Source organism: Aulonocara sp. 'chitande type north' Nkhata Bay, linkage group LG16, assembly GCF_057382095.1.
Source record: "Aulonocara sp. 'chitande type north' Nkhata Bay isolate Kocher_YH1m ecotype deep benthic linkage group LG16, A_spYH_male_GT1.1, whole genome shotgun sequence".
Lineage (NCBI taxonomy): Eukaryota > Metazoa > Chordata > Actinopteri > Cichliformes > Cichlidae > Aulonocara > Aulonocara sp. 'chitande type north' Nkhata Bay.
In genome coordinates this window covers 20,050,640-20,076,266 of record NC_141359.1, presented here as the reverse complement: position 1 = coordinate 20,076,266, position 25,627 = coordinate 20,050,640, and the positions used below count along the sequence as shown (strand labels likewise).

The 25,627-nt window shown below is 41.0% G+C and overlaps 2 protein-coding genes across 2 annotated transcripts; one reads left to right on the top strand and one right to left on the bottom strand.

Moving 5' to 3' along the window:
* Positions 1 to 525: 525 nt before the first annotated feature.
* inpp4aa (inositol polyphosphate-4-phosphatase type I Aa) lies at positions 526 to 25,334 on the bottom strand. The gene is made up of 24 exons (XM_086266062.1): positions 25,193 to 25,334; positions 15,857 to 16,115; positions 15,717 to 15,761; positions 14,019 to 14,137; positions 13,818 to 13,934; positions 13,569 to 13,648; positions 13,344 to 13,461; positions 12,929 to 13,019; positions 12,660 to 12,807; positions 8,591 to 8,721; positions 8,201 to 8,305; positions 7,986 to 8,094; positions 7,881 to 7,898; positions 7,592 to 7,763; positions 6,354 to 6,632; positions 6,115 to 6,262; positions 5,810 to 5,842; positions 4,963 to 5,135; positions 4,730 to 4,853; positions 4,066 to 4,333; positions 3,559 to 3,656; positions 3,352 to 3,464; positions 3,107 to 3,261; positions 526 to 3,018 (listed from the first exon to the last, which is right to left on the bottom strand). Exons 2-24 carry the CDS (start codon positions 15,954 to 15,956, stop codon positions 2,886 to 2,888), a joined length of 2,877 nt encoding a protein of 958 aa, XP_086122188.1. The 5' UTR covers positions 15,957 to 16,115; positions 25,193 to 25,334; the 3' UTR covers positions 526 to 2,885.
* On the top strand, positions 19,361 to 22,925 carry LOC147311364 (phospholipase A and acyltransferase 2-like). The gene is made up of 4 exons (XM_086266063.1): positions 19,361 to 19,461; positions 20,530 to 20,650; positions 20,735 to 21,033; positions 22,502 to 22,925. The coding sequence occupies exons 1-4, from the start codon at positions 19,444 to 19,446 to the stop codon at positions 22,583 to 22,585; spliced, it is 522 nt and encodes a 173-aa protein (XP_086122189.1). The 5' UTR covers positions 19,361 to 19,443; the 3' UTR covers positions 22,586 to 22,925.
* Positions 25,335 to 25,627: the final 293 nt, after the last annotated feature.

Sequence of the window (25,627 nt, the reverse complement as noted above, 5' to 3'; positions counted from 1 at the left end):
TACATTTACTGCAGCAGCAGTTATCATCATTTGACTTCATCAGAGTCTTGAGAATTTAATTTCTCCCTTTCTATCTCATCCAGTTGCTTTTCTTTGCCCCATTTTTCCTGTATATTAAATATGCCTTCCCTCTGACCCTTATCCCACCTCCAATGCTTTTACATTCATTTTACTTAGTGCCAGCTCCACTGTTCCCTGTTTAAGTGCCTGTTTTACCCCAGTGTCCCAAATTAGCTCAGTCACTTTGTCCTTTGTTTTTGACTAGGTGAAACTAGGTTGCTTCATACAGTAAATTTGGCTGGCTGTTTGAAGTAAACTGATGTAGGCTGGTTAAAGCAAAAGACCTCTTTTTCTTCATATGAGTTTTCTATCAATTTTTAATGGATTTTAATGGATGTCTTTTGACTGTGGGAGGACCAAGAAAGAACTCACCCAGGCACAGGAGCAGGCAACAGTGCTAACCACTGCACCAACATGTCACCGTACCATAAATTAACCATAATGCATAATTCACAGACACACCACTTTGCCATTGACAAGCCTTTATTCATTATCCAGCTTCAGTTCATACCTTTGTGGTGTGCAGGTCGCTGGTACCTGTTCATCCTGTTTGCACATACAACTGGTCAGATCAAAGTCATAACTTACTCGATAACAATGGATGAAACTAGAACAGCATTTGGCAGCACCAGCCATGTGAACATAAATAACATGGTCAAAATAAAACCCCTTTCTCTGCAAGTATTGCACATTATAGAATTTAAGCAAACAGCTAATAAACAGAAAACAAAAGAGGTGTTCGTTATCACAATAATGCAATATGCATTATTTCACTTGAGTCTAAAAACCTTTATCAACTTCTCATTGATAGTCAAAACTGCATATATCCCATACATCACTGCAGAGGTGTACAGCTGCAATAACATATAGCTGAAGATCTTTTCATGCAGGCAAAACGAATAAGATTTCTGATTCTAATCAAGAACTTCTGCATAATTTTTCAGAGAACTGAGAAAAACCAAGACACACATTGCTTTAATCAATAAAAACCTTTTCAAGTTTGAAGGGCTCTCAAACCACCATAGCGCTGCATATGATCCTGCAGAAATGTTTCCTTAGACATGTTAGAGTTGTGGAATAAAGTGATGGACCACTCTGAAGCCCACCATTTGTCCACAAGTTCTCCTTTAATGCTTCCAGTGTAGCATCAGAAGAACATCAGAAGTTAGGTAAGACATCATTTCAATAAAAATGCCAGAGTCGTGTCAGATATATGCCGTACTCGTCAAAGAACTGTGCTTGTATTGGAGTGATGTGGTGCAGAATATTCACGTGTTTGTAGAAAGACAAAGAGATGGCTGCTTAAGGAAAATAAACAAAATAAGCTCTTTGATTTTAACAACTCCTGCAGATTCTGCTGAGCAGCTTATCTCCAGAGAAACATCTCTTACAAGTGACTACGCTTGCTCTGATGAACTTTATTGACCTGTATGTTGCCTAGAGTGGATTTAAAGTTAACAGCAGGAGATAGGTCATTAGCATCCCGTGACATCTTGCTAGCTTCTCTTGTCTTTTAAACTTGTCTTTATATGTTGATCAAAAAGAACAAACCTTAATATCTGTTCCCATATTATTCCCTGTCATTTGCCAAAATAAGTAGGACAGAGGACAAAAATCTATGAGATGGAAATTGTTTTACGTAGTGGATTTATATTGTACCTCAGTGCTTTAGGCTTGGCTTGACGTGAACCACACATGCTGTGTTTGTGGTGAGGCACAGATCAATATGCACATAAATTTAATGCCCCTTTCAGACATGCACTCCTTACAGTCTGGCAACATCTGAACCTTAGGCTTCCTGCCTAAGAAATAGCCAAGACAGAATCCAGAAATCAGCAGACTTCAGTTGTTTTAGGCTTTGGTTCACAACAGTGACTTCAGAAAAGAAGATATCTCCTTTCAGCTGACAACCTAAAACACCACAGCAGCATCTCCACACTGGTACACAAGCTCTGCCATGCAAATCAATTTATAATTTTTTATGAGTTTTTTTTTGGATTTTTGGTTCATATTCTGTCTCTCTCCATTGAGCAAGGGATCAAATGATTATTACCCCCACAGTATGTCTGAGGCTCTGTTAGTGTGGTGGTTTACACATGTGTGCTTGCCAAGCAAAATGTTTCAGATTCACATCCAGCTGGTGATACAAACTCCTCTTTGGAATTGAGTCAGGAAAGAAAACAGATCATACATCCAGAGCTACCTGCTGTGGTGAACCCTTTGGGATAAGGGACCAACCGAAAGAAGTGATTTATGTGATGAACATGAAAAGTAAAATGACTTTTGCGTCAATGACACACTAGGTAAAGCCAGTGGGAATCCAATGTCTGAAAAGGGCTCAATGCGTTTTATGTTTTGTAGATAATCAGCAGTCTCACTTCTTAACTGATGGTGTGATAGCGTCAACAAAAGCTGCTCTGCTGAGTACAAATACATCTGTGTGCCACATCTTTTTTCTTCTAAAACTAAAGGCTTTTGCACGTCTCCTTAAAATAAATCCAGAGAGACTGAACGCTTCCCGATGCTACAACTGGTACAGCAGCAAACACTGTCTGCACACTGGCTACGAAGTAACACAGAACGCCGACTGTGGCTGTGAAGTATGTGTGAAAAGTGTTTGAATCTAATACTACTGAGAGGAGAGGGGAGTCTGCTAGAAAATGATCTACAGTGAGCACTGGCACTTGGACATTTATTATCTTAACAATGACTAAGCACAGAACAAAGGGCTGCTGTTCCAGTTTGTGTTGGTGCTTTTGTTTGTGTGGCGCCATCTTCTTCATCCCCTTACAGTCTTTTGGTTTCTGCCAAATAGCAGAGTCCACTTAGGTTTCGACCTTCCCATATGTCCCCTCTGGAGGGCGGTATTGTTTGGGAAAGGCCTTAAGCTGGAGGGCGTTAAAGGCATATTTACGACATCCCACATTCTTCATGGTGTTCTCTCTCCTGCAGCCCTCGCTGTGAGACAGAAGTCATACTTTTTTTTTCTTTTCCCTTTTTTGGCAAATTACTATTTTTCCAGTGTGTTTTAGGTGTAGATACTGACCTGCGCATACAGTCCAAGGCCTGATAGAAGACCTGTGGGGCCAGGGCGTGCTCCTGCTGCAGGATCTGACACTGTTCCAGGGTCACAGACATGGCTGTGCGGTCCTTAGCGCTCTTACAGCTGGTAAAACGCACTCCGTTCAAGCGGCGACACACCTTTGGGGATTCGGAGGAAGAGATTAGAAGAAGGAGACAGAGCTTTTACGCTTCAGGGGCTAGAATTAGAGGCAGTGATGATGAGTCTACCTCAGCTGCTTGCCACAGGATCTCCACGTTCTTGTTCTTCTTGGTGTTCACGTTCTGGCTCAGCAGTTTGAGCAGCTCGGGCACGCTGGTGGTACTACGAGAGCGAGGGAGACCTGAGGAGATGACAGAGGACGAGTGGTGAGCAAAGAACAAAAAAAAGGGGGGAAAATACACTTTTCTCACTAATAAATTATGTATTTCACTCACAGTCTTCTGGAAGGACCTCTTTAAACTGGTCGTAGTACGAGCTGAGGCGAGTCATGCTTTCCATGTTGATGACATCTTGCAGCGATGTGTCTCCGAACCTGCACACATGCATGATTTAAGAGTTAAAAGTTTTCATTAATATAACACATAGCCTGCTGCTGTCTGGCTTTTCTGTACTGAAGGAGGTTCACTTCCAGCACAGCCATTCAAAGTTTAATGCAACATCAATAAAAACGAGCGCACATATGTATCAACCCAGTTTTTAAAAGTTAGTAACTTAAAATCTCGTCTTTACAGTCATTTTTTAAGAAAAATCTAAATTTGTTGTCTAGCAAGAGAGAACATTTATGCAGTGACCATGCAGTGAACAAGCCTCATTCAGCCAGAGGTTTAAAAATATGCTTTAAAGCCGAATGTGCTGCTCACTGGCCTTTTTGCGACTGACCTATCAAGCTTGACATGGGTATCTCTTTCTACCTTTCCTGCCCTCTAGTCTCAGTGACTCACTTCTCAGCCAGAGTCTGCTGTTCGTTAATGCCAACGTTGAACAGGACGGGCTGAACTCGCAGCAGCATCCCGTTTTGGATCTCTCGTGGCAGCATGTCAAACATCGCCCCGGGCATCGGGACCCTGACGTTAAAGCCGCTCCTGTTCCCCGTAATTACCGGCAGCATGTCGGGGCTGAAACCAGAAGTTGCCTGGGTAACTTTAAAGGTGACATTTCTCAGGTCCATCACTCCGACGCTCATGTCCTCCAACATGGCCAGCTCCTCGCCTTCATTTATGTGGCAAAGGAAGAACAAAATCAGGGCATGGACAGGGAGTCAATTCTGATTGACTTTTAATATTAAAAGACATTAAAAACCACAAAACTTAGTTTGCTAAAGGAAGCTTTGTAACCAGTTTTATATTAGTTTTTCAGCAGCTTTTGAATTTTTGTACCTTTAAACAGATCCTAAGTCAACTACTACCTTTAAAAAAATTATACTATAGAAATTATAGTTTTTTCATTCTCATTATTATTTGAAATGCAATGCTTTAAAAATAATTTTACTAAAAATAATAACAATATTTTCTGTGTAATTTCATGGAGATCATTAGTGGAAGATGCACACAGTCTTTTGTGATTTTACATATTTCTATATACACAAACATGCACAAACAAAGTTACCATAAGTGCTGAGCAGGCCCTCATACTGCACCAGCAGGCCGATGGTGTGCAGCTGCCTGAGGAAGCCTGAGTCACAGAGGCAGTTCCTCAGCTTCAAAATGAAGCCGCAGATCAGAGCGGTGAGCTGTAAACGGCACACATCACAATCGTTGAGTAAGGACAAACGTCCAAGCCTACACGTGCACGGGTTTCATGCACTGTACATGTAACAGTCATAGCAGTTAGCGGCAGACCGTCTGGCAGAAGACGACGTCGCGGCGGTACTGCAGGGTGAGGCTCATGGCGATGGTGGGGGCGCTGTCCTGCATTAGCAGAAACACCATGGCTTTCTTGGCTTTGTCGCTCATCAGAGACACGCAATCTGTCAGCGTGGTGAGGAGAGGATACAGGGCGTCGCTCCACTCACCTGCAGGGATTTGAGAGGACATTTCTATCAGAAATCCTGAAATAGCCTGAACAAATGGCTGAAGTAATAGCTATACACACAACCCCACAGTGTCTGCAAATTTAAAATGATTTGTGCAGTTTTCATTAAACATCTTTCTTTTTTATGGTTTATTTAAAAATAGCAATAATTTGGAGGACGAACAAAAGAATTACAGAGAAAATTTTTTTTTTTGCCTGCATCAGTCAAACATCAGTGTAAAAGTGAGAGATCTCTCCTGATTCTATCAGATGTTGCTGCTTTTTGCAGAAACTATCACATCGCTGCTATCCTGGCTCTCTCCACAGTCTCACTATAGGCTTTTATCATTTAATTTAATACTGATCACTCTCAAAGCAGGTCTAGATCTGGGCCCAGGCTATGTAGCAGAAACATTTTATTTAACCAGTTAGCAGCCTCAGGTCCTGCAGCACTCCTGGCTGTTCCAAAGTTGAGACTGAGAATGTTGAAGACACCGTGTTTTTGCCTCCTCTTTTAAAGATCTGCTTACATGTGACATTACATGTGATGTCTTTTTCCTTCTAATTACAGTTGTGTGTGTTTTTTAATCTACTCTGCCTCTTTTTAATCATCGGTTCTTGCACTGTGATACTTTTTCATGTACCTACTGTTCGTAAAGGAAACAGTGCTCCTACCTGGGGATGACTTTTCAACCTCTGGGCTGCTTTCTGCAAATGAGAGAACATAAAAATGTTTGGATACGGACAGATTTCCACTTGGACTTGTATCTTAAAGATTTATTTCAGCTGTTAAACAATAGAGATGATTAACATGACTGAGACAGCATGCCAGGGTCTGCTTCAGGATAGTTGAGAGGGATGATAATGATGATGACGTCTGGAGACTCCTGAAAGTTTATACCTGTACCTTTGTTCGTATTAGACGGCTGAGCTCACTCAGTACGTGGATTCATGCAAAAATCTTGTCTACGTGCGTTTACCTTTCTTAGCGTTACCCGGCTCGTCACTGGCGAGCAGGAAGACGTCCTCAGAGCTGCTGTCACTCTGGAGTTTGTCCCGCTGCAGCAGCCTGTCCACTCTCTGGATCACACACTCCAAGCTTTTATCCACGTTTAGCCAAATCTTCTCCTGCACAAATAACCATCAATCAAATCAAACATATATACATGCATATAAAAAACATTATTAACCAAAAGTGGCAGATGGACTCCTCTCTTACCCACTCCTCTTCATGCAAATCTGCCTGCATGGAAGCGCGCTTGTTTTTAGTCCCTTCACTGCCCTCCAGAGGAGCTGTGTGGCGAGAGGGTGAGGTGGTAGCACGAGAGGGCGAGGTGGGGTGACGAGAGGGGGAGCGGGACGGAGAGCGAGAGGAGGGCGAGAGGGAGGAGGATGGCGACGGGGTGCTTTGCTGAGAGAACTCTGGGCGAGCTGCTGCCAGAGCCACGATGGCTGTGGACAGCAGCTTGGAGTCGCACACGGTCACGAGCTGACGAGTCTACAGGAGCAGCGGTGCAGGACAGACGGAGACGGATAAGTTATACTGAGAAATGTTACACTACAGACATTACATGAAAGCACGTTAACACATTAACATTTATTAACTGGCTCTTAAAGGTAATAAAATGAAACTGAATTAATTTTTCATCCTGGTCAGTCTGTGTTTGTGTGAGTCAGAGGTTGCCTGGCAGTCACAGTGCTGTCAGCATTGTCGTGATATATAGTGCTAGTGCACTGGCTGTAATCTGCAACATCATTCATTTATTATTTTTTCATTTCTCTGTGGTTTCAGTGCCCTCTCCTGTGTGTCTCTTCCAGTCACTTCCTGTTTTATTTTGAAGGTTTTTTCTTTACGTCACCTTTTATGTTTTTACTCTGTGCTTTTCTCTGCTTGGTGTGGATTTAATCTGTGTGAGTTCCCTCAGTCCTTGTTAGTTTGTCAGGTTTTTAGAATCCTTTCCTGTATTTTCTTTTAATTCTAATGAATCTTTAACTCTAATGACCTTTTTATCTTGATGTTGCAATTTTTATTAACTGGTCTTCAAAAATAGTTCTCCAGGCTTTCTGAAAGTCTTTCAAAGTATTTCTTTGGAGACTTTCAGTCCAGTCCTTGTACCTGACTGTTGACAGATGAATGTGTTTTTGGTTGTTAAGCCCATTAACACTGACCTATTAATCATTCAAGCACAAAAAAGGAACATAAATCAAGGGATGAACCGGTGTTGTGTTTACATATAACATAAAACTGAAGAGCTGATTCTAATTCGCAAATTTAGGCACTAATCACCAAACACATAATTTCTTTCCATTACTTTTGTTAAATTTTTCAATATGCCAAATATAACACTGTTTGACAGGCATAAAATAGCACTTTTGAAAATCTTATATGATTATATGGTGGCTTAAGACTTTTGCACAGTACTGTACATATTAAGTATCCCTGCAGTTCAGTCTTACCTTCTCTGTTAGGATGGCCAGAGTTCTCTCCAAAGCATTGGCTGAGCGCTCCTTGGCAGCTCGGGACAGACGTTCAGTGTAGTAACACACTTGTGTCTTAAGAGTGTTAATCTGACCAATCAGCTCCTTTGCTTTTACAACATCCTGAGGCTGGTACGCCATTGCTTTAGAGCTGGAGCCAGGTGTGCATTGATGCGTGTGCAAGAAAGAAAAAGAGGTTACTTGAGAAACAAGTGTGGTTTGGTTTTATCCACTTTTAAAGCTTGTAATAGGATTTAGAGAACCTTACCCCTCCTCTCCATGGGTTCTGATTGAATTTAAAAAAAAAAGGTTTGTTATAAACTTCAAATGAAAAACAACCACCAAATCCTCACGCAAGCTTCAAACAACTCACTGTTTCCTGGCTTCTTCGAGCTTGTGCAGCAGCTTTCGGAGACCGCAGCCTTTAAAGCCTTGATGATGTGCTGCAGGCGCACCAATAGTTACTACGTCGTACGTCCGGTCTGATTAAAGGTTAGAAAATAAAATTAAGAAGGGAGGAAATCCATGAAAAACGTGAATATTAAGTTACAGAAAGCATGCATTAAACATTTGTGGACAAATTCGTACCGTAACCAGACTCTCCCTGTACTCTCATCCTCTGGATATGTAGGTTAGTGGGGATGAACTCCAACTTCCTCTCAGCTTTCAAGGTGCTAGACTTAAATGACGGACCTGTGGGGCAGCAGAAATGAGAAAAAGCAGTTGTTTGTGATTCTGTGTAAGGAAGATGGAGAAAATAATGATTAAAACCCGCTAACAGCTGTACATGATGTCAGAAAGGCTATATTTTCAATGTTGTAACATTTATCTTATTAGGGGAGTTAATGCTGTTTACTTCCTGACATCAGGAAACATCCCCAATTGTAAAACAATACATTTTGGTCACATTGTGCAAGACTAATTTTGACATTTAAAATCAGTGTGATGGCCCTTTACAATGTATATTATGGAACTAACCCTTATATTCATGCAGGTCACTTATGGTCTCCTGGTAGGTGAGGATGATGGTCTGGTACTGAGTAATGATCTGCCTCCTGAGGTTCTCCCAGCATGGAGACAGCTCACCCAGTTCTTCCAGCTCGCACACCCTGCACATGCAGTAACAATCAGTGCATCTAGCTGACGCACGGAGCAGCTCACAGAGTGCGTTTTGTGCTGCTCATTCAGTTATAAACTGAACGAGCAAATGAACATAACAGTAAAGCAGTTACAGACATTAAAGTCAACCATTAAGGGAAAGCCTGCGGATATCTCTTCAAACCATTTTCTCTAACCTTTGCCATTTTTGGGGTTCGGAGTACTAAGCAGCGTTTTACCCTCAAGCAGTTATTATTTAATCGAAACAATCTGTGAAAAGTACACGCTTGGTTAGATTCCTCATAAGTGTCATTTCTTGACAGGGAAAAAGGTTGTAAAAAAAAAAAAAAAAGTAAGATGCATCTAGAAGAGCTTCACAAATCTAACAAAAACACAATAAGAATGCAAAGTTAAAGGAGCAAATAACACCACAAATAAATAAATTACAGTAATTAGTAATTTACATGGACTAATTTATATGGGATGACCTGTGTCACCTTTATTGGCTCAAACACAAGTACCCCGGATCCTACAGTATCAGAGAGAAAACCCCCAACAATCAAATCCCCTTTTAACAGGAAGAAACCTCCAACAAAACCAGGGTCAGGGAGTAGAAGCCATCTGCTGTCACGTCACCAGTTGGGGTTGAGGGGAAAGAAACAAAGAGAGGATACAGCAGTGGCATATTAACATATGGGGAGTCTTGCAGCAGTCTGAGGATACAGCAGTATAACTAAGGGATGACCTTGTGAGGAGAAGGACTTTAAATTCAGTCGTCGGTTTAGAAGGAGCCAACGAAGAGAAGCAAATATAGGAGAAATACGATCTCTCATCCCTGTCAGTACTCTTGCTGCATCACTCTGAGAAAGGATGTTTCTAATTTTAGCAGCATTGCATAGGTGAAAGAAAGCAGCCCTGTATATTTGTGCAATGTGTGCAATGAAGGGCAAATCCTGATATATAAAAATAACTTCAGGATTTCTTACAGTGTTACTGAAGGTCAGGGTAATGTCATCCAGAGTAAGTATCTAGTTAGACGCCATCTTTCTGACTCTTTAGGGTCGAGTACAATCACGTCATTCTTGTCTGAATTTAGCAGAAGAAAATCACAGGATGCATTTATGTCTTTAAGACATGCCTGTAGTTAAATAAGTGATTTGCATCGACTGGCTACTGCATTATCTGCATATCATAGATGATACTTACATATTACTGTGTATCATCTGCAAAATGTGTGCAATGTTTTCTAATAACACTGCCCAAGGGAAACCTGTATCAGATGAAAAGAAAACTACTTGTTTACATGCACAAACTGGAATCTATCAGATTTTTCCCCCCCAAGTGTCTGTATTAAATAGCTTTGTTTCATGTCTTAATATTTATGACCTAAACAAACTGTGATCTTAAAAGACTGCTTTGACTTCAGCATCAAATTACTGCATTTTTAGAGAAGGGGGATAAAAAGAGATGTATTCATATAAATTCATCAAGCTGAAGCCAAATCACTACTTACAGCCTTCAGACGTGAATGCAAAATTTATTTTGTGTGGATGATTACATTTTATATGTGCAGACGATTGTGTCCGCTACATAGCTTTAGGTACTGCTGGCTACATAATATGACCATTAAAAAAAATAAATTACATTAACTTACTTGTACAAGTTTAAGTTTTTCTTACACAGAGCAAACAAACTGGGTTGCTACGACAACTACAGCACTTTGATCCCCTCAATCAAACAGGACATAATAACATTTTGATGTAAAATTGTGAAGAATTCCATCAATTACAGTCTGAAGTCCAAACCAGAATCAAACCATTTGAACAATTACAGAAATAAGACTGAAGAAAATAACCAGGAGAAACACTGAAGCAGTACTCTGACTTCAGCAGGTCTACACTGTCTGTGAAAAGCGACAATGCAACAGGCGAAGTAACAGTTTATTGCATCATCTCAGGCCTGAATGCCTTTTTATTTACCTACAGTTTGTATGACACAACCTTGTGACTATTATACAGACGCTTGCTAATATTTGTTCTCAGTGTTGAGTGACTGTATTTACTGAAACAGCTAAAACGGTTCAGTTGTGTGAGTTAAGACCTATGTTTTTGAGTGTTTACAGCATTAGGATGGGTCAGTATTTTTACCTGTCAGATGTATACTTTGTGTTTTTCAGTCACTTGAAACAAATGAGTCTGATTTTTCTGCCCAGCAACACGCACATGCTCCCAACAGCATGCTGCACAGCCTGCAACAAGCCCTTCTAGACTCAAAGAAGGAAAACCAGGAGGTGGCTGCAGAAAATGCTGCTTTGAGGCAGCAGCTCACCAGAAAAGAGATCAGCTGGGAGAAAGAAAGAAAGAAAGAAGCTGCTTAAGTTGCTAGGAGGCATTAACACAGAAATAGCCTCTAAGACTGAGGATATTGGGAGACAAACTAAACCAATCAAGAATCTTCTCAGTCCATGAACAAAATGATTCATTGCAAACAAAGACACTGAAACCAATAAACTGGCTTAAAATCATTCACTGATCAATGCGTGGGTACCAGAGATGGGCCGTAACTGTAATCTGATTACTTTTTTAAAGTAACGAGTAAAGTAAGGGATTACTATTGCAAAAACGGTAATTAGATTACCGTTACTTTCCCGTAGGAACGCTGCGTTACTGCGTTACTAAAACCGTGATTTTTTTTGCAAGAATGTCTCATGACAGTGACGTAAGCGAGTGCGCCGTTAGTGACAACAGCTGTGTGCAGATCAACAATGGATCACATATCGAGTGCGGGAGAGAGTATGAGCGTGCAGCGTTTAAAGCGTGGAAGTACTGACCTTACTTTGAGTTTGATTCCATAAAAAGTGACAAAAACATTAGCGTCCATCGTGCGTGGGAAGAAAACTTCTTTTTACAGCGAAAAACCCCCTAAACTTCCAAGCAAGCACCGAGTGCGCAACGACGTAATGGGAAATTCACAGAGAAATTCGTGGATTCTTCAACTGACCGCAGCACACCTGCACCAGGGTAAACCTCCGCCTACCGTAGTCCTGCTTTACAGGTGAAAATAGCGCAACAGGACCGCTAGTCTTTGACTTTATTTATTTTCTGCTGTGTTTTACTTGCATCTATTTGAAAGACTGAGTGTAAACACAAAAAATATTTTATTTTATGTGCTGGAATGTGTAGAAAATAGGTTTAAATGTTAAACTAATTTATTCAAGTCAGAGTATGTTGCATATAATTAAATTTTTGCTTGATGCATAAAGTTAAAAGATTAAAACTGATAAAACAAGTTTAAAAAAAGAGACTTTTCCATTTGATTACATTTTGTATGATGGATTATGTAGAAAAAGTAGAATTGGGCTGAAAGATCTATCGCTTTATCACCTCTTCAGGTTGTAAATCGTGTTTTTAAAAAGTAACTAAGTAACTAAGTAATTAATTACTTTTGAAAATAAGTAATCAGTAAAGTAACGGGATTACGTTTTTGGGGAAGTAATCAGTAATTAGTTGATTACTTCTTTCAAGTAACTTGACCAACACTGGTGGGTACACAGATAGATGGATGGCAAAACATCTGCTTACTAGGCATCACCTAAGCTAATTTGAATCTCTGCTCCTACACGTGTTTGTGAAGTTGTGGAGTATTTAAAATGTAAAAGCTAACTGTACAAACAAGAAGCATGTGCCAACCAAACATGCTAGTTTCACCTGATAGCTTAGCGATCCAGCCTCCTATCCAAATGTGATCACTTACAGCTTCAAAATGCCAAGAAGGTAAAAACTAAACCAGAGGCTTCAAAATCCACAAACCAACTGGCGACAATACGGAACCACGTCCATCTTTTATATACAGTCTATGGTAGCACGCAGAGAACGCTTTCTTAAAAGGTTCGCATTTATTAGACGTTGACATCACTTCAAAAAGCATCAACACATCTTTCACATTATACCTGACAGCATCCTCCTCCAGCAGCAGTTTGACATACTGTCGAGGAATATGCAGGGAGAGGACGCTCTCTGCCATCTGCTCCAGGATCCGCAGGTGGTTACCATCCGTAGTGGGGAAACGGTACGTCCGTGACATGACGCCGCCAAACACTAAAACAAGGAAAAATATAAATGAGCACTGCCATTGTTACTGCTAGCAAACTACATGTTACTGGTTGTGAAACTTTCCCATAACTCGGAGTAGCAACAGCTCACATAAGAGTTCACTCACCAGCCTTCAGCAGCGGATCTTTACACAAAGAGGACGACTTTGATTTGATGCCCATGGATTCCGTTAGGCTTTCATCCACAGGCAGAACCATCTGATGCACACATAAACAACAATGTTTGCATAAAGAAGGATGTGCTGCTGACCTTTACATTACCAAAAAAGTCAGAAAAAGCAGGAAGTTCAATAAAATTGTTTTATATTGTTTTAATGAATTCAAGCACATTCACAAGCCCGTGGCTGTTATTCCTGGTATGTTTCATGTACTTTGACATCAGGAAAAAATTAAAAGTAAAACAGGAAATTGTCTTAATGTATCAATTAACAAAAAATAATACATTTTCATACTTTAATTTCAAATATTGCCACAAACTATAAAACAAAGTCTCATTCCAAAGTCATTTTTGTGAATTCCTACCCTTCCATTAACAGTATCCCCCCTCTGTAATCTTGCGACAGGAGCTCTCTGCTCACGTTTCTCCTCTATCTGCCAGGCAATGACAGTGATGTTGCCCACGCGCTCGTTCTCCGCTGACCTGACAAATCAAGCGATAACCAAGTGAGTGCAACGTCCCCAAAAACCCAAATGCGACCTGCAGTTCGTAACACAGAAAAGTCACATTGTGCTCTGCGTGCCTCTTACCTGAGAGTCAGGTGCAGTCTGTGGTGCTTGTCCTGCAGCAGCTCCTTCACGGAGAACATGGCAGAGCCGAGCATGTACATCTGTCACATAAAAACACACAAACCGAAAGGATTTAGAGGGTTCTACCCAGATGAGCATCAACTACGAAGGATTTGTTAAAGAAGAGCATTATTTACTTTTGCAATGGAAAATCTAAAGACAGTTTATTGACTTTGTAAGAAATTGTCTTGGCGGGGGTGGGGGGGTTACCGTGCCCTGTGAGCGGTCCTTTACGTCGTAGACTGAAAGCTTGACCTGCGTCTGCTGAGTGATCAGAGAGTCCTGAAAGAAAGCTATACTGCTCAGGAAGATGGGGTTACTGGTGCCCTGAAGACAGAGAGACGAGGGGAAAAGGCTGTGTAAGCATCCAACGGCAGGCAGGAAGTGACAGTGAGGTAGAAGGTAGCATACCTCTATGATTTCAGTCTGAGCGTGTTTAGTCCAGAAGGCCTGGGGCGGAGTGGTGCAGCTGACGGCCACAAAGCTGGTCGGCTTACGGTCCAGTGCAGGAGTCACCAGCTCACTGCAGGCTGCAGGGACATTTAAACACAGGCGATTACAAACTGGGGGATTTAACAGTGGGATGGTCTGTAATCTGTAGCAATGGGAGGATTTAAATATAGTATGTTGGAGTAGTTAGTACTTGACAAGCAGCAGCTGTTGAGTAATTCTTTAGTGGATAAAAAATAAATAGGAGCCAGTAATTATGGGGACACATCATGTTTATGAGTTTTTCTTAAACTGACTGAGAATGAAAAAACAAAAACACAGCATCGCAGTCAAATCATCATGTTTTAAAGTAGAATATTTAAACATTTTTAGCCAGTTAATGGTAGTGAGGCAAAATATTTTTTTAAAACTGCTGAACTATTATCCCCTTAGTTTCTGTTTCTGGCCTCATTTCTCTCTCTGTCTTATTTTTTGCTCTCTTACTGCTTATTAGGGAACTTTCTGGCTCTTCAGATGCGAAACGCTCTTAAATGTTCACTAACTAGCTGACTATCAGCGTTCACTGAAAACAGTGAGCTGAAAACTCACTGCAAAAAAACAAAGATAGTATTTTGGATATAGAGTTCTTATTCAAGATGTTCTCCTCCTTGTTGTTTATCATTTTTCACCTTGACTTTCATGTGTATTAAATCTTTGGTTCATAGTTTCAGTTTAATACTGCTCCTCAGTATTTTCCTGTACCATTCTGTGTCAACTCCACTATTTTAAGTTCATTCATGTGTCTATGTTTCACTTCCTGTTTTATTTTGATACTTGTCTCTAGTGTTCCGTGTTTAACTTTATTTCATTTAACTTCCTCGTCTATCTCATTGTCTATGATGATGTTCACCTGTATCTTGTTATCTTAACTCTGGGTTTCAGCTTCCTCACCATCTTGCAGACTTTGTAATTCTGGCCTCTCAAATCATCCTAAATAAAGGTTTGTTTTTTGTCTATGTCTGCCTCACTGCATCTAGCAATTTATGCTGAGCAGTGGGACAATCTAAAAAAAATGCTTAAATGCTGCACAGAGTTGAGGATAAGCAGCACCTTACTCCAAAGTTTTAATGACAGATTAGTGTAGCTTTGTAGGATGATGCATCCCTATGTCAAAGGAATCATTTTGAAACACCCAAACAGTGCATTCGAGAAGAGTTAACCAGCTGTGGACTTCAGATAGCTGCAGACATATGATGCATAAATGAGTTTTTGGTTTTGGAGTGTTGGCAGCACTGTGACTTGTTAATATGCTTTAGAGGATTAAGGAACATCAACAGAGACAAAATCCAGAGACAGCAGTGGAAGATGATATGTGGTTTAAGAGTTAAAAAAAGTTTCAATATTTCCTTATTGTGGGGATTTTTATTGTGCTGTAACTAATTAATTTAACTGCCAAATGAAGTGCTTATGGGTGTCTCCAAGATGGCTGCTGAGTGGTGAGTCTTGCTTCTACAGGGACTCTGATATCAAGCATTAGCTGCATAAATGCTCGTGCATTTGTGGATCGATCAAAATAAAATAATTTGAACACTACCATATTAATTCTAGTAGAACATAATAAACAGTCTGGTGCATCAGTAAGGTGCAGCAACAATATCTACAAACACATCCTGAACATACCCACGCTGAACTCCAGCACGGGCTCATCTGGGTCCTGACTGCTGCCTGTGGGGAAGAGAGCGAAACAGAGATGAGCAGAAGCTCTTTACAGTTTTGTTATCAATGAAGTAAGGTTACCATGGTAGCAGTTACTTGGTTACCTGAGAGAGCCAACCCCATCATCTCAGCAGAGAGATCAAACGTATTAGCCCGGTAGACCGACCATGGCCGATGGCGGGGGCTGCGCTCCTTCCCAGACATGGTGGTTTCAGGTCAGGGCTGAGGATTTTGTTTTTGAGTAAAAAAGGCCTGAAGAGCAGAACAATGTCGAGCAGGAACAGAGTCAAAACTCTTGCATAAGCCTTCTTATGACGTGTGTGCGTGTGGATCTGAGCAGTCACACTTTTGTCACTGCGGAACCTGACAGAAAGAAAGAAAACGAGGCAAATCAGACAGAACTGGACATCTTCAGCTCTTTGATACTGACATCAAACTCATCATCACGACAGCAGCTGAGCTCCGAAAAATAGCAATGTGCTCGCAGTTAGTCACATAAAGGAAGCCACTTTGCAGCACACATGCTCAAAATCCGGTTACATTCCTCTTTTTTTTCACAGGGTTAAAGGATGAATAACTAATAATAGCTCGATGATGTTTCCACAGATGCTTCATTCTGAGGCGAACGGCGCTGTAGGTTTTGCAACTCTGTGTCATTGCTCTAAATATTTTTATCCCCATGTTAACGTGCTAATATAGGCGGCGAGAACATTTTCTGAGAGAAAAAGTGAGACTTCACACAGCTGTAGAAAAAAAACAGCACTGCAGCACACTGAATTGACGTCCTGATGCTATTCGTGCTTTCCTGGTTTTAGACAAACCTAATAACCAACACAGGAACAGGGAGTCAGGTAAAGAAAATCAGAAATGCTCACATAGAAAACAGACGTAACAGAAAAACTCATAATCTCCACAACCTCTCAAACCACGTTCACAAAACTGGCTTGTAGATGTGATGCACTTGTCTAAATCAAGTGATAGGTCTGTACACTGATAATTGCACTATACAATCAGGTTTTAATAGCAACAATGCTGTTTACTTCACTCTAATAGCATTTTATTCATAGTTTAACTGCAAATACAACAATCACCATTTCACTGGGGCTGACAATACAAAAGAAACAGCACGTAGGGTTTGTTGATTTCCTGCTGACGCTGCACCTGCCAAAATTATTCACTACAGCAGGAAACTAAAGCTGTGCCAAGTGTGCCAGCAGAGGAGATCTGGCTCCAGTGCAACATTAACAATCTCCCCCTGACTTCATCTTCTTCCAACTAACAGAAAGAGACAAAAGATTAAACCACTGCTGATCTAGATCTGTTGGAGACGTGGATCTACATTCACGGGTTATTTTTTATTATCAGTTAATCTGGAAATTATTTTCTTAAATGATTAGTAATAAGTTTATTGTTTGGGTTAACTGTTTTCTTTAACTTTCAGTCTGAAAAACAATTTTTATTCAGGCTAAATGCTTAAAGAAATCAGTGAAACCACAAAAATAATAACATATGGTTAAAAAAATAGAGCATTGTCAGTATTTTAAGTTAAGTTTTTTAAGCCATCCCTCATTTCTTTATAGTTTATTCACAAGGATCCAGATTTTATTTTAATATTCAACTTTGCAATTGTTCACCAGGCTTTGAGGAAGCCTTTCAAATTATTTCTTTGGACCTTTTTTCATTCGTTTTCAGTCCGGTCTTTGTACCTGATAATATTTAGAGGAAGATTTCTTTGTTTGTTAAGCAATGTTAAGTCATGTCCTTAAGAAACAGGAAAAAATCCAGCAAAGAATGACACAGGGCCTGAGAGATGCATCTGCCTTCAGTTGATCCATGTGCTGCTCACTGGTAGCAGGAGGAGGGACAGTGAGCGTCCACCGCTACCTGTAAAACACGGTGGAAGCTCTGTCGTGGTTTAGGATCACTTCAAAGGATCTTGTCAAAAGGGATGGATTCAGAAAAATACTGTCTGATTTTGATCAACGCTGCACATATTTCAGTAAATCACAGCACCTCCTCTTCCTAGAAAAATATTTTAGAAAAGAGGGCTGACACAGTTCTCCATAGTGAGTACACGTCTCTTCTGGTGTGCAAGTAATTAAAGCTGTTTCTATATCTATTTTTGTCCTGTGAGCTGACACACTGTCGCAATATTGTTTTCTGCAGTAAGCGCTCTCCTTTCAGCAAAGACAGAGGAGAAGAGATTTGAAAGCAAAAAGCCTCGGTAAGGAATACTGTATGCCAGAAATGCATGAAGCAAACGTGTAATGTTAAAAGAAATGAAAAGGATTCAGCAAGTGGTCCGATGAGCTGCTTCAAATTCCTGTGAGATGTCAGACTCCGTTAACCTCTCTGGTATATGTTTGCTTACACAACTATACAACCTGCCTTTGCTCAGCGCGATCACTGCCTCCTCATACACAGAGACGAGGGTCGTATCAACGCGTTCATCTGTCTCTGTGTGTTGCTGTTTATTTGATGCTACACTGATGAGGGGAGAACATCTGTGTGTGAGTGTTTCTGTCCATTCATGTGTGAAGACCTCTGCAAAGGAAGTCTATTTTTACACATGAATCCTCTCTGACGTCACACGACACGTGCAAATGAAAACGCGGCGTCCCGGCGACACACACGCACAGCGCTAGAACTCACCTCACACACATACAGTTTAGTCAGCGTGATTCTCCGTGGTAGTTTAATTCCTGTCTTCACACCTTCATGTGAGATCTAAACAAATGACAATTACAGCATGGATGCTCTGCCTCATTAGGCTGTGTAGGAGTCATTGACAGTGGGGTTGGCATTTAGCACGCTGTAATCGCCACTGCCTGGGGCATTGTGGGAAGCTCTCTAGGAAACCAATAGAGGATCTAATGCAAAGCCACAGGGAGCGAAGGATAATCTTCATTTCATCTGTCTGACGGTCATCAGATACACTCAGTTCACATATGTGGGGCTGGAACGAGTGCTGAAACAACCACTTTCCAATCCAATTAAAAGACTTAATCATCATTAGAAGTGATGAATGATAATCACTTACTAAATATTTACGTTTTTACTTTTTCAGCTGCTGTTTTGGCAAAAGATGCTATTTGATGCTGTGAATTTTCCCCATTTTTCCCCACAAATTTCTGCTATATCACACAGAAGGTTCCATTTTCTGAACTTCAGGGTTATATTTTTAAAATGTTTATAAATCCAACCAGCAGTCTAAACCTTCATGTCTGTCACATCTGTCACAGCTCATAGTATAGCTATAGTAGAAAAGTGGGAAGTAGAATAAGTAAGTAAATTGTAAATTGCAAGTAAAGTTTACTAGCAATTTACAATCCATACACACAAAATGAAGTGGGAATTTGGTGGTAAGCTTCACTAAGACTTCCTTTGGATCCTGTTACATTATTTAATTAAACCATTATTTAAGTAGCTTTTCACTCCTTTTCACTCGGTTTGAACTTCAGCAGGTCGCCTCGAGCTAGATCAGCTCATTTATGAAAAGCCACTTGATGTAATGCAGCTGAACCTGTTCACTGACTTGACGGGGAGTGGAACTGGGAGGAGACTTGACAGAAATTGCTTTGTTTTTTACTTTATTGTTAGTTAATTGTTGAATGTAGTAGCGCAGCAAACACACCAGACTGGGAGAGCTGCAGGAGTTCTCATTTTAAACCTAAATAACTGCGAGTCAGCCATGAATTATCAACAGCAGGTAAGTTTCTATCTATCTATACTGACTGGACACTTTTACCTTCAGAGCTGCTTTGATTCTTTAATTCCTCCTGCCATTCAACAAGGTGCTGGGAACATTTCTCAGAGATTTTGGTCCATGTTGACACGATAGCGTCACACAGTTCTCCATCCATGAGGTGTCCCCGAATCCCAAAGATGCTCTTTTGACTGAAATCTCGTAACATTTAGTTCAGAAGACTCAATATCATGTTCATGAAACTAGTTTAAGATGATTTGAGCTTCCAGATTTATTTTCAGTAGTTGGGTACACATGCTGGTTGTGGTGTTTAAACGGTGCTTAGCTGGTGCTTAGGTCCAAAGTGTGCCAGAAAAGATCCACCACACCATTACACCACTAGAAGCCTGAACTGTTGGTTTATGGAGGATGGATCCATGCTTCCATGCTGTTTATGCCAAATTGTGACCCTAATACCCGGATGTTGGAGGAAAAGTTGAAACTCACTGAATCAGGCAACGTTTTGCCCATCTTCTCTTTCTCAGTTTTAGTGAGTCTCTGTGAACTTTAGCCTCAGTTTCTTGTTCTTAGCTGACAGGATTGTTACTCAGTGCGGTCTTCTGCTGCTATAGCCCATCTCCTTTAAGGTTTTATGTGTTGTGCCTTTAGAGGTGCTCTTCTGCATACCTCTGCTGGTATTTGAGTTGCTGTTGCCTTTCTATCAGTTCAAAGTATTTTGACCGCTACTTTGAAACAGGGAACCACCGCTCACACTCTCTGTAAACACTAAAGACAGCTGTATGGAAAAATCCCAGAAAATCCGCATTTTCTGAAAAACTCAAACCAGCCTGTCTGGCAAATAATACAAATACAGTATAATAGTTCTGCAACATTAAATGTATTCAGATGCTGACTGAAACTGGGTAAGTTTTACCTCTGACAAGCAGATTGCCTGTACTAAAAAAACAAATGTGTCAGCCACTTTCTGTAATGTAGCTGAACCTGTTATCTGGGTACACGGGGAGTGGTAGTGGGTGGAGATGTGTCACTACTTGCTTCTTTTATTCTAATTATTAACTGTTATTAACACAGATTGATAACATTGTATCCACTGCAAAATTTGGAGACTTGATTGAGTTTTCCTACCCACTCGGATATTCGCACTGGGCCATCTATGATGACGATGGACATGTAATCCATTTTGCGGTTGCAGGTGAGTAAAACATGTGTGTTCATTGCATTCATTAAACAGGCAAATTATAACACTAACATTTCTTGTTTCCTTTTTTTTTCCAAGATGAGAAGCAACTAATGACAACTGTTCGTACTTATCTGCAAAAAATCATGCCAGTATGTGGGGACCTTCTCCTTGGAGAAACCAAGATTCGCAGAGTCCCTGTTGGTGAGGTCAATGTCCCACATGGAGCCCATGCGTTGGTCAGTAACAATCGCCATGCCTTCACACCTTCAGCACCTGAGGATATGAGGCTACGCCGTGACGCCCTTCTCAATCAATCCCTTCCATATAACCTTTTTACTCTAAACTGCGAGCACTTTGCCACTTTCATACGCTACGGGAAAGCTGTGTGCAACCAGGTAATGCCGTCACTCGAAAAAACTTCTGATTATCATTTAAGATGTGGTAATACACTGGCCTTCATGTGCTTGAAATCATGCATGATAATGTTGGGACATGCTCCTAATGAGAATATGAACGGTTTCCTGGGGGATCTCCTCCTAAATCTGGACCAGAGCATCACAGAGGACAATCTGAGGTGCAACCTGACTGTGTTGGATGGACTGAAGCATATTGTCCCACAGGTGCTCTACTGGATTTAGGTTAGGTGAGCATGGGGGCCAATCAATGGTACCAAAACCTCCTTCCAGGAACTAGCTGCATTCTCTAGCCACATGAACCCAGACACTGTTTGCAGCAGGAGGAACCCAGCACCCACTGCACCAGCAGAGGGTCTTACAGTGGATCCAACGACTCTATCCCGATACCTAATAGCAGTCATGTGCCGTTGCCCAGCCTTTAGAGGTCTGCGTCGCTCCAAGAATATACCTCCCCAGACCACCGCTAACCCACCACTAAACTGTTCATGCTGAACGATGTTACAGGCAGTATAATGTTCTCCACAGCTTCTCCAGACCCTTCTCTCATCTGTTAAAAGCACAGCACACAAGTGGTGGATCTGCCAGTATTATATGGAAAGTACCAATGTGGCTCCACAGTGCTGAGCAGTGAGCACAGGGTACACTAGTGAATGTCAGGCACTCAGATCACCCTCATGAAGTCTGATTGTGATTGTTTAGTCAGAGGCATTCACACTGTGTCCTGTTGGACATCACTTTGTAGCTTTGGCAGTTCTCATTCTGTTCCTCCTTCTACAAAGGAGCAAACAACAGACCTGCTGATAGGTTAACGACTTTCTGCAGCCCTGTCTAGCTCTCCTAGAGTAACTGCCTGTCTTATAGAATCTCTTCCATGTTCTTGAGATTGTGCTGGGAAACATACTGATGTGGACTACCTATGCAACCTCTGTAGGGTCCAGATAGCACTTCATGCTATGAGTAACGACACTGACCCCAGCCAAATGCAAAAACCAGTGAAAAACCAGTCAGAAATAAGGAGGAGGGGAAAAATTCCAGTAGTATACCTGTAAAACCATTCCTGTTTTGGATGTTGTCTCATTGTTGCATCTTTAATGCACCTGTTGTCAATTTCATTAACACCAAACCAGCTGAAACTGATTAACAACGCTGTCTGCTACTTAAATAACCTGATCAGTATCCCAGATGTTAACAGACTTCATGCAGTACTCTGATTAAAAAGTCTTCCTTTAAGTTGTTTGAGCAGCGTACAACATGAGAGAACATCAACAGCTTTGTCATCTGGACTGATTTATGAACTGCACTTCATATATCAGTCGGTACTGGAAATTTTACAAAACCAAATATGTTTTATATTAACAGGAAAATGGTCAGATTATTATTAGCAGTAGTAGAAGTATTGTGAGTATGAGTGCTAATCGTATTAATAACACGGTTATTCTTTCTTTAGATCCCTGCAAAACCTAAGAATGAAGAGTGCACAGGAGCAACTACAGTTTTCAAAGACATTGTCAACTCAAAGCAAACTGATTAGAAACCTTTTCATTTCTACATATATGAACTTGTGCGGTGCCTCGGTTTGGTCTTTCTGAGTCACATCACCGTAAATATCCAACATGTTCTCTTTGTCTGGCCCTTTATGGAGCTTAGCCTGATTATTTTTTTATGAAGCCACTTATGGGATTGGCAGTATGTACTGCAAGGTTTAAACTTACTTGTTTTTTGCCCTTATTTATTCATTTGCAAATGCTTAGTTGAAACCGATAAATATTTTTTCTCAGCAAAATATCTTTAATAATTCCTCCAGAGAAAAAAAACAATCTTGGGATTCATAATTTGGCCGAGCAAAAGCCCTGAAGCTATAAGGTTCACCAGGGCAAGCTGAAAGCACGTGATGATTATAACGCCAAAAGATAACGTGTGATAAAAAAAAATGTAGATACTGATGTTCTACTGATGTTCTCATATAATATATCAGATATATTTTTCTGTTCAGTCACAAAACATGAACAAATTCACCTAACATTTGTTATTTGTATTTATTTACTTGTTTACTCGTTTACGCTCTGAGGCTGCTTCCAACAGAGAAGCTGCAGGGAGCCCTCTGGTGGATGAACTATGCAACATCAACACTCAGTGTGGTGAAGGGTGTTTCTCCCATCTTTTCTTAACTTTGAAAAAAAAAGAAGGTTCCTTTAACAGCTGTTATAAATACTGATACCAATAAACATATATTGGATTAATGACCCAAGAACACCAATGGGTTGTTTCTGGTCTCAGGGATGACCACAGTGTATAAGTAGCTGATTTCCTCTCTTTGACATAATTTTATGCTGACGTTAAAAGTGTGTGCAGCTTACCTCGCTGTATAGCTGCTGTCAGTAAAGGTGGTTTTATGCATATTTTATCTGAAAGCAAACTACCTGAAACAGTGTATTAAGCAAAAGTCCACTCCAAGATCTCAAACATCCACCAAAGCTGATGACAACAACAATCTTGCAATGTTAATTTGGTTTTACTGGAGTTCAGCTGAAGAAGATGATAATGGTCAAAATGAATGCAAGTTTCTGTCCTGCACCAGAGGGATGAAGTCAGACAGCGCGTCAGCTAATTCTTCATCGTCATCCTAAACTGAGCAAGAGGATAAATCCAGCTGCTGTCCTGAAGGTGACATCTGACCCCAATCACACACTAAACAGACCCTGTTTCTGTTTTCTAGCTGAACAGTGTGGCAACAAACATGGTGAACATGCTGCAGGGAAGCAGGTGAAATGGTGTGTAGTAAGAGTGCGGAGATTCGGGAGCTCCTGAGTCCACTGGGATGCTTTGGAGACAAATGTGTCCCAGTTTGTTGGTCTGGCGGCTCACCCCCTGCAGGTGCTGTCAGCACCGGCTGCACTGCAGCGCTTCCACAGCTTCTCCTCCTTCTCCTCATCCCTTTGTGATCAATCCTGTGTTTTTCTTTTGTTTTTGTTTTCTTTTTGTTATTTAAGCCAACTTCCTTTCCCTTGTCCCTCTGTAACCTCAATGTTCTTCTTCATTTCCATTTATTGATTCAGATTCAGTCCAGAGCTGGCCTGTGCCTCGCTGCTCTCCCTTGAATCTGGTCTACAATCAGCTTACCTGGCATATGGAAATGTCTGTCACAGCCACGTGCACATGGATGCACCAATAATCATGGAAGCTGAGCCGTAAAATGCTCTCTGATCAAACTGATTGAAGAAGACGAGAATATATGAAGAGAACATTTAGAAAGCGGGAAAAAGAAGTCTTCTTCAGAGAACTGAGAATTATAAAGGAAGCTCAACTGAGATGAACTGCTTTAGGTTATGTTTCAACCAAATGGATTCTCGGGAGAATAAGTCATGGATTTCCCTCAACACACTAGGCAGAACGTGGCAAATCTGATTTGTTCAATCAAAAATACTCCTCTGAAACAGACATGAGCACAGGACAGAAAGGGCAGACAGAAGTGAATCCCCAAAGAACCCAGTGCCTGCTCTGTTATGAAAAGAGTGGCTCAGAAGATCAAATTTAATCCTTTCCCTGCCCCTTGGGAACATCAGGGAGGACTCTGGCTTCATAAAGCAGTAAATATGACACTGGATGCAACCAGTGCATTATAAAAAAAAAGCCCCCAACATATAACCTCATAATATCAGATACACACTCTTTCAGGCTTCAGCAGAAAGCTGGGTGTTATTCAGCAGGCAGTCTGCGTGGAAATAAACAACAGGCCGAAGCTTCCCACTACAAATCTATTTATGGAAGGTTTAGCCAATGACAGGCCTATTGACACCATACTTAAAGCGTGGATATATGCTCATTCACCGACACTACCAAATAATAACAAACATTGCGTCATTATGTCTGCTGATGCTCACTGAGGGAGGCAGCAGCACGGCGCTGCGGGTTGTGACCCACAGCTCGTTTAGCACTGTTTTAAATTTAAAACAAATCAGCTGCACACATTTTATTTTATTCATTTGTTTTTTGCTACGACTGTAAAACACGTATTATTGTGATCCCGCTGCGAGGCGGTGCTCTCGCTTTGAGACAGCTTTCATATCCGGGAGCAAAAACCCTCGAGAAACCGTGAAATAATAATACGAGGAATTAGAAACAAACACAAATGTCTAACCTTCAAGAGAAAAGCGATGGTTTCTTGTCATGCTGATGAGCATCCTGCGCGCATCGACGATGTCTGCAGTCGAGACTCGCCCTGACTCCCTCTGACACATCAGAGACGTAATACCTACATAGATGGTAATGCCTCCTCCGTCCACTGGGGGGAGATGTCGGCCAGGATTTATTCTCTCCAGGCTTCGTTAAAAGACATTCAAAGCTCTCTTTTAAACGTTGGCTGCCTTTTCCCTTTTTGTTGTGCGTTCTGTCAGAGTTTCTCTGTGTTTTTCTATCCAGGGACAGTTTTACTCCATTGGCAGTGATCTTGAGATCACTGTCATCCTGAGAAATGAAGCTGCTGCCAGTCAGGACATCCATGAACTGCATCTCACAGCTGTACACAAAACAATCCCAAATAATGTTTTTGATGATTAACTAACAAAAAATTTTT